General features: G+C 37.9%; 1 protein-coding gene across 1 annotated transcript; it reads left to right on the top strand.

The window, feature by feature from the left end:
* LOC105045149 (sucrose synthase 4) lies at positions 1-15,511 on the top strand. Its single transcript, XM_073257752.1, has 15 exons — positions 1-215; positions 345-471; positions 580-731; positions 822-1,017; positions 1,104-1,222; positions 1,836-2,052; positions 2,223-2,318; positions 2,552-2,725; positions 5,700-5,816; positions 5,899-6,065; positions 7,225-7,449; positions 13,903-14,224; positions 14,304-14,548; positions 14,643-14,781; positions 14,975-15,511. The coding sequence occupies exons 1-15, from the start codon at positions 118-120 to the stop codon at positions 15,011-15,013; spliced, it is 2,433 nt and encodes an 810-aa protein (XP_073113853.1). The 5' UTR covers positions 1-117; the 3' UTR covers positions 15,014-15,511.
* Positions 15,512-15,822: the final 311 nt, after the last annotated feature.

The following is a 15,822-nucleotide window of genomic DNA, read 5'->3' as shown; positions in this document are numbered from 1 at the left end:
TCACCTTTGGCCGCTCAAGTCTCTCTATATCTCTCTCTCTCTCTCTCTCTCTCTTTCTGCGCGTCTCCTCCTCTCCTTCTTTCCCCTGTTCTCAGTCCAAGACTGTGACCTCCCGCCATGGCGACCCCCAAGCTCGGCCGCGTCCCCAGCATGCGCGAGAGGGTCGAGGACACCCTCTCCGCCCACCGCAACGACCTCGTCTTCCTCCTCTCCAGGTCTCCTCTCTTCCCTTCTGTCGGTCGTTCACCTCGTCGATCGATTTCCGCCTCTAACCGTAACCCTAACCCTAGCGATGGAGGAACCGTCGCCTGTGATCCCTGACTATGAATCTTCGATCCTCGCAGGTACGTGGGCAAGGGGAAGGGAATCCTCCAGCCGCATCACCTCCTAGACGCCCTCGCCACCATTGACGACCACGGCCGCAGCCATCTCTCCGAGGGCCCCTTCTACGAGGTCCTCAAATCTGCCCAGGTTTAAATCCCCATCCCCTTTCTTCTATTGTCTCCACATCCCAAAAGGGTATCCTTTTTTTTTTTTTCCCTGTCGGTATTGATGTTAACTTGTTCGTCTGGGAATTAGGAAGCCATAGTTCTACCACCTTTTGTGGCCATAGCCGTGCGGCCGAGGCCTGGCGTTTGGGAATACGTGCGGGTTAACGTCTTCGAGCTTAGCGTCGAGCAGCTTACTGTGTCCGAGTACCTCCGTTTCAAGGAAGAGCTCGTCGATGAGCGGTAACGATCCATACAGCCCTCAAGTTTTTTATATTTGTATTTCTGTACTCTCCCATCTCATCTGAACTTCGCGTGTGTTAATTATTTCAGTTTCTATAATGATCACTTTGTGCTGGAGCTCGACTTCGAGCCTTTTAATGCCTCATTCCCACGGCCCAACCGGTCGTCGTCCATCGGGAATGGAGTTCAGTTCCTCAACCGGCACCTCTCGTCTATTATGTTTCGGAACAAGGACTGCTTGGAACCCCTGCTTGATTTCCTCCGGGCCCACAGTTTCAAGGGTCATGTAAGTGTGGCTTGCAGTGAAACTGAGAATTTTTCATTGTAATGTATGTGATCATTGGATTGAATCGGATATATGGGGTGGGACAGGTGATGATGCTGAATGATAGGATACATAGCGTGTCCAGGCTTCAGTCTGTGCTCGCAAAGGCTGAGGAGCATTTGTCTAAGCTCCCACGTTCAACGCCATTTTCTGAATTTGCTCACGTGTAAGAAAAATAGCTTGCTTCACTTGTATAATCTTAATATGGTAGAGATATCATGGTCTAGTAAATTTTTTATATGAAACAATTGTAGTCAATTACTAGCTTACGAATATGGTGCTAAATGCAAACTGTACCTTTTTGCATAGATTTAGAGTAGATTTAACCTTGAAACAGTATGGCAGCACACCGTGTTTTAGTACCAATTTTTATGTTTTTGAGTTGGAGGTGAGTGAATACAGCAGCCAGGGTTGATCATCTGGCTGCTATAAAACTAGTTTATCAGTGTATTATCTCCTCGATTGGGGAGAAAGGCTTATTTTTCTTGTACATAGTTTGCCAATCATGCCATTATGGAAGGTGTTACAAAAGTAGTCCTTTGTAATGACCAATATTTTAGCCAAAATTTCATAACTCTGCTTAATCTGGGTGTTTAAGCTGCCTTCAGTAAATCCTAGATCATGACTTTTTAGTATTGACTACCTGTTTCTAAAATCTTTCCTGTAAGGAACAGCTTATACCGCATGGGATTATAGACAAGGAACTTTAGGATCTATATTTTTATAAGATTAAAGTCAATTCAAGCCTGTTGATAGCCCTGTTAATGACTAATTTGCAGGTTTCAAGAGATGGGTTTGGAGAAAGGTTGGGGTGATACAGCTGAACGAGTGCTGGAGATGATTCATCTTCTGCTGGATATTCTTCAAGCTCCTGATCCCTCCACTTTGGAGACATTTCTTGGGAGGATACCGATGGTGTTCAATGTTGTAATTCTTTCTCCCCATGGGTACTTTGGCCAGGCTAATGTATTAGGTTTGCCGGACACTGGAGGGCAGGTACTGTTTTATTTAATAAACTCCAATTCTGCTTTTCCTCTCTATTTTGCTGTATACTTTGATTAGGGAGATGCTTTTCTTTATGGGTGTTTGAAAGTTTGTGGTTTAACTGGAAGAAGTTTTCGGTTTAACTGGAAGAAGTTTTCTTTGCTTGTGCATATGATGCTCAGATTGTCTATATATTGGATCAAGTTCGTGCGTTGGAGAATGAGATGATTCTGAGAATAAAAAAGCAGGGGCTGAATGTTGATCCCAAAATTCTCATTGTAAGTATATTTGAAAATTCCTGTTCCTGTTTATAATGTATAATTTCCATGTTCTAACCATTAAATTTACTAGCATTTTTCTATTTATATGATATTTGCATGTCATCCTTCTATCACTAACTATATTTAGCGCATTTGCCTCATTACACTCATGTAGCTAGCTTGTAATTCTTTCCATTTCATTCCCTTTTTGTTTTAAATTAAATTCTTATGCCATTTCCTGTTACTTGAAGGTGACTAGGTTGATACCTGATGCAAAAGGAACAACATGCAATCAACGTCTTGAAAGAATTTCTGGAACACAACATACTTACATCCTGCGGGTGCCTTTTAGAACTGAAAAGGGGATTCTTCGGAAATGGATTTCAAGATTTGATGTATGGCCTTACTTGGAAACCTTTGCCGAGGTAACTTTCCATAGATAATTTTTAATTCCCTCAAATGAAATGTCATGATTTTAGTTTGACATTCTCCATGAAAAACACCTTATTTGATAGAATCTTCTTCCTGAAAGTGTTATGGATTTTACTTAGGTGGCCTCTAGGAAATTTCTTGAAATAGGGTGGCTGGCGCCGAAGTCACTCTGCATCAGCAAAAAGTATTTGTATGTAATTATATGAATGCATATGCATGGATCAAAAATCTTTTGGAGCTTGATGAGTGGAAAATGATATTCATAGAAATGGTCTAGTTGAATTCTTGTAATTGGGAAAATGAGAATATTGGTTCTTTTTTTTTTAAAAAAAAAATCTGTTTTCTTGTAATCTATCGATGTATAATTTTACAATCTGCCCGAGATAAGTCATAACTGGATTAATGGATTGGATGCGTACCTCTTCATATTTTTTACTAGAGATACATGAATTTATGCAAGAAATCTGAGTGTGTTTTGTCTTGAGTATTGCTTCTCCATGACATTAATTAGAAAGCAATGCTAAAAAGATATGAAAAAAAAAAATAGAAGTGACATCTGATGGTTTCTTGGGCTACCATCTTTTCGAAGCATGTTCTTTGTCCTTATGGCATGTGACCATTTTATTTAGAAAGTTAACTTAGAGTCTTATAGCTACCGAATCACATAATTTTCATACGTTACTATTAGTTTTGGAGGTTAAAGTCTAAGCATGCACTTACATGAAGATGTGATCCATGGAAAAGAAATATATGATGCTTTTGTGTTGAAAAATTTTGAGAGTTGCTTGATTAGTTCATCTACTGAGATCAATTTTGTATTTTATGGCTAAAAAAACTTGGGCTATATATTTTGCAATCAGCCAGCCCATGATTAAGTCGAGATTTATGAATTAATAATATTGGTGTACTCTAATTTTGTTTTCTTTCTAGGGAAACTCCAGCTTATACCCTTTCCTGTTTGTTACCTCCTTATATATATTTCTTACCTGTGGCTGATACTCTGCCCTATGTTGGAGGTGAATTGCCTTAAGGCCTGTTTTTTTGTAGATAAATATCATGAAAAAGTTTTTCAACTTTTTCATGTTCTTATGCTTTTCAAAATAGGTAAGTTACTTTTCCATGGGTGGTATTTATCCATCAAATGAAAAAAATCTTATCCACCTAGAGGGTGACTAAATCATTTTTCCATCAATCAGAAAAATAATCTTTTTAATTCATTCCTAATATATCCTTAACCAAATAATAATAACAACAACAATAATATAATATATTATAATATAGTATATTATAATAATATTATATTATATTATATATATTATTATATCTCAATGTATTATAATATAATATAATATAATAATATAACAATATAATATATTATACTATATTATTATGAATAATGATATTATATAATATAGTATATTATTATAATATATTATGATAATATAATAATATATAATAATAAAATAATATAATATATGAATATATTATAATACATTAATATAGTAATATATAATAATATTAATTATTATAATATGATATATTATAATATAATATATCATATTATATTATTACATATATTAATGTTTATATAATAAAAGGTATTATGAAAAATATGGATAACTCTTAGCAACTCATCCAGGAAACTAGTAATGCAAAAGAATATAGATAACAGATTTCTGAGCCATTTTTCAAAGAATAAAAGAATATGGATAAATTATTTTTCTGTCTAAATGTTGTTTGTAAATACTTATCCAAAAAAATACAAATTTTTGGATAAATTTTTTACCCTTAAAAGAATAGACCCTAAATAGTGTTTAAGCAAAGTGGTCCATCTCATCTCTCATAAGGAGAACACTAAATGATCTATTCAAGGAAAGCTCCTAGAGTACTATTCACGAACAGAATGTCCTGTCAAAATGCATTAATAAAATAGCCCCTTGATGGAGATGTTACATATATCATATGGTCACGCTTTAATGTAAGATTGAGCCTAGCTCAACCTACTTTTCCTCATCCTTTGTTTGGCTATTCAGGCACCCTTGTTGTAAAGGTAATGACTTTTACTTTGGTTTCCTCACAATCATCCCTTGTCTCTAATACCTCTCCAAAACTCCACACAAATGGACAAAAAAAAGGAGGGATATGATGCTGAAATTTCTTATTCTCTAGGAGACAATTATCCAGAACTTTGATGTATGCATTAGAATGTCCATCTCTCTACACACATCCTCTCATCCGAGGATTGAAGTTCTTGTTACTCAACTCTTATCATGATTCTTATTTCAGTAGGGATCTTGCAAGTCACATTAATGATACTCATTAGTAATTTAATGCCCGTTGCGGTCAAGGATCAAGCAGCTCAATCATGAAAATGATCTGTAGATCTTATAAGTTACATGAATGTCAAAATGTTGCTCAGCACTTTACCAAAATCACCTCTAATGACTTGTTGAGGAAAACAAAAGAAATATTTACAAGAAAGAAAAGGACTGATGGAAGACAAAATTGCATGAAAGTGGATACCTCAGTACGTACGTGTTTTTTTGAATGATTTTCTGTTGTGTGATTGAAACAAAACAATTATCAAGTAGGTTACGTACAAAGCTTACATGGGCTGCCTTAAAGATGACTTATGTATACTAAATTTTAAATAACTGCATTATGACCGTTATTATGTCCATTATAATAGTTTCAACACCTTCCTATTATGTTGTATATTTAGCGGGGGAATATAATGGCCATTATCATGCACCCTGTGCTGCACCAAACTGCGTTTTTACATAATATCTTCTCAATTTAATTAAAATATTTCCTCTTTATTGATATGCAAGCGTATATGGATCCTGGGCACTGCATACTTGTTATATACTTTCTCCATGATATCTTCGATCAAGTTCAACTGTAAATAAATTTTTTCTTCTTGGCTTATTTATTCAGACACTTGTTAATAGCTTATTTTATCAATAGGATGCGGCTAGTGAAATTGCTGCAGAGTTACGTGGCACCCCAGATCTAATTATCGGGAACTACAGTGATGGAAATCTTGTTGCATCTTTGTTATCTTACAAATTAGGAATTACCCAGGTATGCTCTAGGCTGACATCATTGCTGCATGTTTTCCGTTGGTTGTATTGTTGTACTGTTCTGATTGATAAACTTTGTGCAGTGCAACATTGCTCATGCATTAGAGAAAACAAAATATCCAGATTCAGATATATATTGGAAAAAGTATGAGGACAAATACCACTTCTCGTGCCAGTTCACTGCTGATCTGATTGCCATGAACAATGCAGATTTTATAATTACTAGCACCTATCAGGAGATTGCTGGAAGGTATTTGTCCTGCCTAGTTCGGTATTCAACGCATTCTTAACTTGATGTCCTAGTTTTTCATTAGAAGGTTTGGATCTACAAAATCTTTACATAATTGCAAAGCAAGTATGCATGTTCTTTTGATTCTTGCAGTAATAAATTTATTGCCTTGTATATGCTCTGTTTACCCTTCTGCCTTTGGCACAGAACTAGGTTTCCTCTCTACTGAAAGATTATCAAGCCACTTGTTACATTTTTTTAAAAAAAGGACTTTTCTCTCCATTTGTTAAACTGTTTGTCTTGTGATATTTTGTCAAAAATGTATGTTGTCATCTCTATGTTCTGCAACCGAGGTTTCAAATTTATTCAAAATAATATCATCAAGAATGTTGCCATCACAAAATGAAACAGGTTGAAGGACAAAAAGGAAAAGACATGAATGTCTTTTTCATGTTTCATGATTTATTTGTTTTTTGGCCCTTGGTGGGGTGCAGGAGGTGTCCAATGTTGACTTAATATTGGTAGATACCACTCATCACGATTGCATGTGATTTGGTATCTTAAGGTACATGTGGCACTTATTGAAAGTCTGAAACATTTTGCTTTGTGTCATCATAAAAATTTTTGAAATTCAGTTTGCCTTTGTAAGATTTTCCTTTCGTCGAATTGCTATATGGATGTTAGGATTTCAATGTGAATTCGCTACATGTTGTAGGATGGGTGTTTCAGCAACTTAAACATGTATATCTTGAAACTTTTATAAACTATCATTGGTCAATCATTTTTTGATGTTTGAAGGTACTACACTATGCTTACTTTAGGTGAATAGCCCCGACACTGTGTACCGCATCTATCCTATAATTGTGTGGCTGTGTGTGTGTGTGTGTGTGTGTTTTGCCTCCATTGTCAGACCTTCACAACTATGGGTCTAGAGGTTGCATGGTCGATATAGGTGCCGTTCACCTATGAGTGGTGTAATGCTAGTATCCTTCATATAAAAAGATGACATTTATTATTTAAAATGGGATTAATTGTGGTCCATGTAAGTGAAACATTAAAAAATGAAAACTACTTTAAATTCAATTTTCGTTTCAAAACTCTTCTATAATTGTTTGATGCTAGATGCTTGTTTTAGTGCTGCTTGGATGTTAGACAAGAACTATTATATTTTCTGTTTCAGTAAGAATACAGTTGGGCAGTATGAGAGCCACACTGCTTTCACTCTTCCTGGTTTGTACCGTGTTGTCCATGGCATTGACGTTTTTGATCCCAAGTTCAATATTGTCTCCCCGGGAGCAGATATGTCTATTTACTTTCCATACTGGGAAAAGGAAAGGAGGCTTACTTCTCTTCATAGTTCAATTGAAAAGCTGTTGTATGATCCAGAGCAAAATGATGAGCACATGTGAGTACTTAATTACTATTCATGTGCTGCTTATCTGATTTTGATCACTGAAAACATGTTGCTTATGCAGTTTAACTTGTGCATGCATTTCATTAATATCTATTTGTTCCATGAGCTGTTGTTCCTAGATTTGTGCTACATTTTCATCCTGGAATAGCTTAAGCATTACTACCTTAAGAAATGATTATGCCTTTTTAGTGTTGGGTTTCGAGTTCTTATATATAACAACGAGCATAATACAAAACAGTTACACAACATTTTTTTATAATGTCAACTTGAAATTGTCTTCTATTTTTTTTAAAAAATATCTGCAACAATTATAGATAGTCAAGGACATAATACTGTTTGTGGAATAACTAAGAATCTTTTATTGGTATCTTATAGAGAAATTACTCTCTAGTAGGATTCCTGTGTAATGACCTCTTCTGTCAATATCAAATAGTGTAATCTATTTGGCCTATTCTCTGGAGCAAAATGACTCATCCGAAGTGCTATGGCACTGAATCCATTGGTTGCACATAAAAAAGCTTAACTGCACGGTGTTTTATTTAACAAAAAGATCATTCCTTTCAACTCAACAAACATAAGCATGACCACATGATTACTGTTACTAGATCTTAGTGACAATGCTTTTCTCAAAAAAAAAAGGGTTAGTGAGGATGCCATCATTCTAGAGCATTGTGCTTGAACTGTAACTACAATGGGCAGGTTGTGATTGATATACCTTTGAAAAGCTCCTATGGATGCATGCATATCTATAAGGAAATTAATGTACATTAAGATAATCTTGTGTTTTTATAATCCTACAATAATCTTTAAGTGGTAAGCCTTATACCAACTATGGATGAATGTGTTCTATAAGGAAATTAATCTACATTAAGTGAATTCTATGAGTTTTTGTAATCCTACAATCAAGGTTTGCTATATTGGTACTAGAGCTTGGACCGGTCGATCGACGGTATGATTTAGTATGCCTCTATGCCAGTCCATATCAAGCCCGAACCAATACAAGGAGAGGGCAGAGGGAGAACGGGAGAGGAAGAGAGAGGGGGGGAGGATAGGGAGAGGAAGAGAGAGTCTCCGAAGGTTGCCAGAGGGCATCCAAGTTCATTGCACACGATGGAAGCTAAGGGCGAAGGGAGGGAAGGAGAGGGAGAGGAGGCCATTAGAGGACACTGGAGGCCTTCGAATTGCCAATGAGACTACCTCACTAATGCTGAGGCCAATGAAGGTCGAAGGAGGGGCCGAAGCCCTTGGAAGTTGAGGACGAAGGGAGGGAAGGAGAGGGAGAGGAGGCCATTAGAGGGCGCCGGAGGCCTTCGAAGGGCCGACGAGGCTGCCTCGCCACCGCCAAGGCCAAGAAAGGCTGAAGGAGGGGGCTCTGCTCTCCTCTCAATCTAAACAAGGGCTTCGGCCCCTGTTTTCTTTTTTTTTTTTTTGCAATTTATCGGATGAAGTTGGCAACTACATTGCCCACTTCACTATTTTTTTTTTTGAGATTTTTTATTGAGGTTGTCGACTTCAACTAAAACCCTCAAAAAATAGAAAAACATAGTGAAATCAGCAACCATGTTCTTGACTTCATTTGATAAATCGAAAAAAAAAAAGAAAATGGAAATGAGGGTCAAAGCCGCTGTTTTGATAGGAAGGATCTCTCCTCCATCCTTCACCAAGCTTGACAGCAGCGAGGAGGCCTTGTCGGCTCTTTGAAGGCCTCTAGTGGCCTCTTTTCCTTCTCTCTCTCCTTCCCTCCCTCCACCTCTGGCTTCCATCATGTGCAATGAGCTCGGCAGTGCTCTAGCAGCCTCGAGAGGCCCTATCTCCCTCTCCTTCCTAGCCCCCCTCTCTTTTCCTCTCTTTTCTTCTCCCTCTCCCCCTCCCCCTCCCCCTCCCCCTCCCTGGTATCTTGTTTTGAATGTCGGAATCATCCCAGTCGGCCGCCAATATGGTTCAACATGCACCATCCAATTCAGGTCGATTTAGCGAACCATGCCTACAATTATCTTTAACTGGTAAGCCTTATCATGAACATTTGTCTAGCTTTCTAAGTTTCTTATTCCATCTTTAAATATCAAATAAAGATTCCTTACATTCTTTGTACTCCTTTATGAAAACTACTTTGCTAACTTGCCCACCTTGCTGATTCAAGGTAGAAACAAGCACCCAGGTGTTAATTAAAACATATGAAAATGTAAAAAATCTGTATTAGCCTATTAGATATCCAAGTTCATGAGTAAATAACACATCACGTTTTATCCCTGATATTTGTAGGAGAGGTGCACCCCTTTTCTTTTCCCATGTCTTTATGTTTATGAATTTAGGCTACTTTCTATGAGAGGTATATCTGAGAATTCGATGATGAAATGTGACAAAGCTTCATGCTTTAATGTCTTATACTTGCTTTTGGGACAATTTTTTTGTCACCTTATCACAGTGATATTGGTCACTGTAGGCATGATCAACCAAGGTTTGCTGTATTGCCCCAAACAAGGTGATACCATACCGTATTCATAAGGTATTAGTACAGCTTTGAGGTTCAGTATGGTACAGGGGCCTAATCGATCTGAACAAGTGGAGGTTCTCTTTTATACCATCCCGTATTGCCCTTTGTGGGCACTACCATGGCTAAGTCTTCGGATCATATGTTGGTATGGTGTGCATGCCATGCTGTATCAGTATGGTAGGCAGTCCTGATATAGTGAACCTTGTGATCAAGAATTTCTATGTTTCATTGTGAAAGCTGCAATGATCACTGAACTTTGTCTCTTTGGGATCATAAACTTAAAATTAAGAGTAGTGAATTTCTGCAATTTGTAACAAACATGTGTGCAACCCACTCTTATCTAACACAAACTGTTAGTTGATCGGTTGAAGTTTGCATTGTCAAATGAGTCTCTCTGTTGATATCCGGTAAAAATGTGAATCTGAGTTGAAGGTATTTACTTGACCATCATGATATTCTGGACTTTTGCTAATATTAGATGTTGAGGATCTTGTACACTGCTTTCTGGATGAAGAGTACTGTCTCTTTTTTCTCTGCCATGCCGTAATAACCATGAACTTTATCCGATTCAAGATCAGTTTATTCCTTTTGCATAATTCACTTTTATCAAAGGTTGCATCCTTCTTTTTCTTCTGATCCTTAAACAAACACGATCTGACTATCTCTGTGTCTTGCTGTAACCATATCAAGCTTCATCCACATGTTTTATGACACATCCTTCTTCGCATTGACATTGCTGTGGTCATCATATGCAGTCGTTATCTTTTGTGCCTGGAGACCCAAATTCCCATGTTAGCAGGGCCAAATTTTTCTTGACAGTCAACTACCATTCTAAAAGCAAATGTTCACTTCATCCATCAGGATTTTACCATATTCAACTGTGTATGCATCATATATCAACTTGATCCGAGCTAACAAGAAACCTTAATTTCCTTTTTCTTATCCAAAAATTTATATTATCTAACCTCTGATCAGGCAATTGAAATATGATGAATATGTACACATTGCATGATGTTTACATGTTGTGCACCTTGGCTTGCCTCATGAATAAAAAAAAGAATAAATTACAGAAACACCTCCTCAATTTTAGCTCAATTTCACTTAAACCCCTTGTACTTCAAAAAGTGTCAAACTAGTCCTTCTAGTTATCGATATGTTCCAATGTGGTCCAGCCGTTCATTTTATCAATAAACGGTGTTAGATTTCTCTCTCAGTGGACGAAAATGCTCTTTATTCACGGATGGACTTGGAGGATGAAGAAGATGAGAAGAAAAAGTGGATGAGGAGGAAGGGAAGGAGGGGAGAATGGTCACGGATAAGGAATGGGTTAGAAGAGAAGAAGAAGGATAAGAAGGAGAAGAAGGTGAGGAGGAAGAAGAGAGGAAAAAATGGATTATCGGTGGAAGGGGCCATCGTGAAGGGGATGGCTTATGGGCGGTTTAGAGGAAAAAGAAGATGAGGAGGTGAAATGGATGAAGAAGAAAAAGACGTGAAGGGAGCCATCATGAAGGAAGAGAAATGAGTGAGGAGGAAGGGGAGGAGAAGGATTTCTTTGCCGATGAGAAGGGACAGATTTAGAGGGGGCCATCTCAAGGAATTGGGCTCATGGGTTGGTTTGGAAGAGAGAGAATGAGAAGGAAGGGGAGAAAGGGAGAGAGGCTGCCGGCAAGGAATAGGGTGAAGGAGGAGGAAGGGGAGGAGAAGAAGATGGAGAGGATGAAGATGAAGAAGGCAAAAATGGACGAAGATGGAGGAGGCCGCTATAAAGAGGAATAGTTTGTGGGTGGTTTGGAGAAAAAGGGTGAGGAGGAGACGTGCATGGGAAGGAAGGGAAGGAGAAAAGGGAGGAGGAGAATGGGTGGAGAAATTAGAGAAGAAAGGGAAGGAGGAGAATGGGTGAAGAAAGGAGAGGAGAAGAAAGGAGGAGGGAGAAAGAGGAGGAAGGGGAGGAGGAGAAATGGGTGAGAAAGAAGAGGAGGAAGAAAGAGGGATGCCGGCCATAGAGGAGAGGATCAATCGGAGAGGAAGGAGGACGGAGGAAGAAGGAGATGGGTGTTTTTATAATTTTAGAAAATTTTATTAATGAAGATAGACAGCTGGACCACCTTAGAACATATCGATAATTAGAAGGGTTAATTTGATACTTTTTAAAGTACAGGGGGTGTAAGTGAAATTGAGCTAAAGTTGAGATGGTGTTCCTTTAATTTATCCTAAAAAAAATTAAACAGGAAAGGGGAAGGGGTGTTGATGGCACACTCATGATCATTTACATGTAAGTACTATATTGATTAGATCTAGAAGAACCATGATTTATGAACTAAAGAATGATAAAGGATGCTTACCATTTCAATGGCTTCATCATTGGATTACAGTCTCATGCATGTATGCAAGCGATGTGCATGAAATAAAATCATAAGATTTGAAAAGAGAAAATTACACCAGCATGAGTAGTAATGGAGAACATATTTGCCATGTGAGGTTGTTTGCTAATGAGTAGCCATCTTCTAATGAGGTGGAGTTGGCTATAAAATCTTTTCTTGCTCTTGCATCCCGTTTGGAAACTTCGCCCTCTCTTTCATGGATCATCTTCCCTTTCTATTTAACTTATTTAATGCTGCAGAGTTCCTTGATTTTTTTGCTTATGAATATTGAAATGAGTTTCTATGACTCCTTTCAAGTTGCTACGGTTGGTGTGTCCTAGTGTTGATGAATCACAGGGGTGTGACATACACATATAGATATTGAATTAAGATAAAATAGCATTTGAGAAAGTGGGTCATTACTATTATAGGTCAAAAAAAACCTGGCTGGATTTGAGATGCAAAAGAGTTAAACATGGTTCTGATTGAGACCGAGAATCTGTCTGTTGTTTGGTTGCAAGTCTTTATACATAGGTCCAATTTTCCATTCCACCAGGGTTTAGTCTGGCTAAGAGGATTGAATTTAGTTCTGTTCTTGATTTAATGCACGCTCCTATTTGGCTCAGCAACTTCATGACTATTGAGGAGTCACACTTTACTGTTATTTTTCCAAAATTTCTGTCCTTTCTCCTGCTCCTGTACCTGAGTTTTTTTTCACTGGCCTTCTTAGTTGTCCATGATGCCCTTCCACTTATCTAGCGCATTTGTTCTCAAAACTAAAGCATCATTTGCAGTTGTACATGACAATTTTTAGTTAATATAAGAGGCCTATTGCACAAATATAGTTCAGGCTCAAAACCAACCCAACCTGAATCAGTTGGCTAAATTGGTTAGTTCTGCAATTTTTTCCTATTCAGAGACCAATTTTGGTTGCATCTTGCTCATGCAGAATCTAGAGCCAACCCAATCCATTTGCATGTCCTACTTGGGGTATGCAGAATCAACTTAATCTTAAGGATTTTTGGATTTATTTGAGTCAAAACTGTGTGATGTATCAAGCTATGTATTGTACATTTTGATGTGTTGTAAGGTATGTGGAAGTTTTCTAGATAACTGAATAACTGAATTGAATGTTTTGTTTTGCCTGATACTGTCATCATAAATTTAGTTATTTATTCTAGAAAAGAAAAATAAAATGTATAACCACATTAGTTTAGTACTCAACTTTAAGGAGCTTGTGGACCATTATTACATGTGGGAAATTTCATCCGGTTCTGACAGCTCTATCTGTGATTGTTTGACACCAGATAGTGACTTTGAACCATATAATGCCAGTTGACCAACTATTATTTTTGCTGGCCTTGTTTATGAATGATCCTGTGCCAGAAAAGGTCCAATAAGAAATGCAGCTTACATCTGCAAAAGTTTCTCTTTATGAAACAATCTTTGAACTTAAGAATCTTTTTTGTATAATAATTTCAAAACATTTCTTTTGAACGATGGGTTGGGCAATAACTTTTGCTCTTTGCTGATGGGTAGTCATTCAAATGCTTGTACCTGATAAGTTTACTTCTGTTTCTTTTAATACAGTGGTTGGTTGGATGACCGGTCTAAGCCCATCATCTTCTCCATGGCAAGACTTGACCGGGTGAAAAACATAACAGGACTGGTTGAGTGCTTTGCTAAAAACACTCAATTAAGAGAATTGGTAAATCTTGTTGTAGTTGCTGGTTCCAACAATGTGAAGAAATCCAGTGACAGAGAAGAAATTCAAGAGATCGAGAAGATGCACCAACTCATAAAGACCTATAGCTTATTTGGCCAGTTCCGCTGGATTTCTGCCCAAATGAATAGGGCACGCAATGGTGAGCTTTATCGCTACATAGCTGATACTGGAGGTGCATTTGTGCAGGTATGGTCTAACATCATTCATCTCTTTTCTGATGTTTCATATATAATTTATCATAACTTATTGCTCCATTTCACTGCAGCCTGCTTTTTATGAAGCTTTTGGACTCACTGTTGTGGAGTCCATGACTTGTGGTCTTCCCACATTTGCCACTTGTCATGGAGGGCCTGCAGAAATCATTGAGCATGGGGTGTCAGGTTTCCATATAGACCCATATCATCCTGACCAGGCTGGTGAACTCATGGCTGAGTTCTTTGAGAAATGCAAAAAAGACTCTGGTTATTGGAAGAAGATATCTGAAGGGGGGCTCCGTCGAATCCATGAAAGGTATTTCATCTGCATTTAACTTCTAATTGTGGCATCATCTTTCATGAATCGGCCTATCATAGATAAAAGCAACAATTTCATTTGAAAACTGTAGGTATACATGGAAAATCTATTCTGAAAGGCTAATGACATTGGCTGGGGTTTATGGTTTCTGGAAGTATGTTTCGAAACTTGAAAGGCGCGAGACACGTCGTTATCTGGAGATGTTCTACATATTGAAGTTCAGGGACTTGGTAAGTCCAATTTTCATGCAGTATTCTCCTGAAATGCTTTGCTTGATAAAAAGAATGCACAGCATGAGGAAGTCAATTTTCTAAAATCTTATGTATGTACTTTGAAAAAATTCTCTTTCAATTGGATTCACATCTATCTTCCTTTTTACCTTGCAAGTTCTGATCTCCCTTGCTGTTTTTCTTTTATTACCAGGCCAAATCTGTTCCCCTTGCAGTTGATGATGGACATTAATGTCATTCCCTGGATGTTAAAACTAAAACTTTTGTGGCTATGTGGGTGCAAGTCTGATTGTACATAGACTGTCCTGGAGGCAGCAAATCACCTTTGGATTTTATAATGGGTCAACGTATGATAATCCTGGCATATAAGCCAGCAGTTTGCTTAACCTTTCCTCCTTTAAACGATGCTTCCAATGACATCTGGTAAGTATATCCTTGGGCAGATGCCTTCTTCTCCAACCTCGAGTCAGCAGTTTACCTTTTGCCTCCCCTCCTGATGCTTCCTTCCAATAAGATCTGTCAAGTGTATAGCCTTGAGCAATGCCTCCTCAGGCAAGATGTGTTTGTATATTGGAAAGCTTACTCCACCAGGAACAATGTTGCTTTCACGATATAGTGTTGAATGCATGGATGTATTACTGTATATATGTGTTGGAAAATAAGGTGAACTGAACAAGGATTAAGCTGGACGGCCACTTTTCTGTATAAAATTGTCAGATTTGTGTTTTAACTTGTGTATCTGTCGTTACAACTTTACCGGACATTGATCAACTATATGAATCTCAGGTCTGGATTGGAATGATGTCCCTCATTCTTCTATTGGCAGGAGAAAATTCAGGTTAGCCTTTTACACAAGGGTAAGATGCAGAGGCCTGACCGATATCTAAGTAGACTTGGTAGCTGGTCGAGACAAACTTGCCAATGGATTTCAACTTCCAACTCCTGCTGACCCAACATGGACCTCTCAAATTGTTTGCACTTCGAACTCATCAAATCAACTTCAACGTTTTTACTGCTTATTTCCCATTGTTATGATAATGG

The sequence above is a fragment of the Elaeis guineensis genome, chromosome 5, assembly GCF_000442705.2.
Source record: "Elaeis guineensis isolate ETL-2024a chromosome 5, EG11, whole genome shotgun sequence".
Lineage (NCBI taxonomy): Eukaryota > Viridiplantae > Streptophyta > Magnoliopsida > Arecales > Arecaceae > Elaeis > Elaeis guineensis.
This window is presented reverse-complemented; position numbering and strand designations above follow the sequence as displayed.

Coding starts and splice junctions, on each gene's coding strand:
- LOC105045149 (XM_073257752.1), top strand. CDS start 118: ATGGCGACCCCCAAGCTCGGCCGCGTCCCCAGCATGCGCGAGAGGGTC. Junction 472..579: donor AGGTCCTCAAATCTGCCCAG/GTTTAAATCCCC, acceptor TCTGGGAATTAG/GAAGCCATAGTTCTACCACC. Junction 14,782..14,974: donor TATTGAAGTTCAGGGACTTG/GTAAGTCCAATT, acceptor TTTTATTACCAG/GCCAAATCTGTTCCCCTTGC.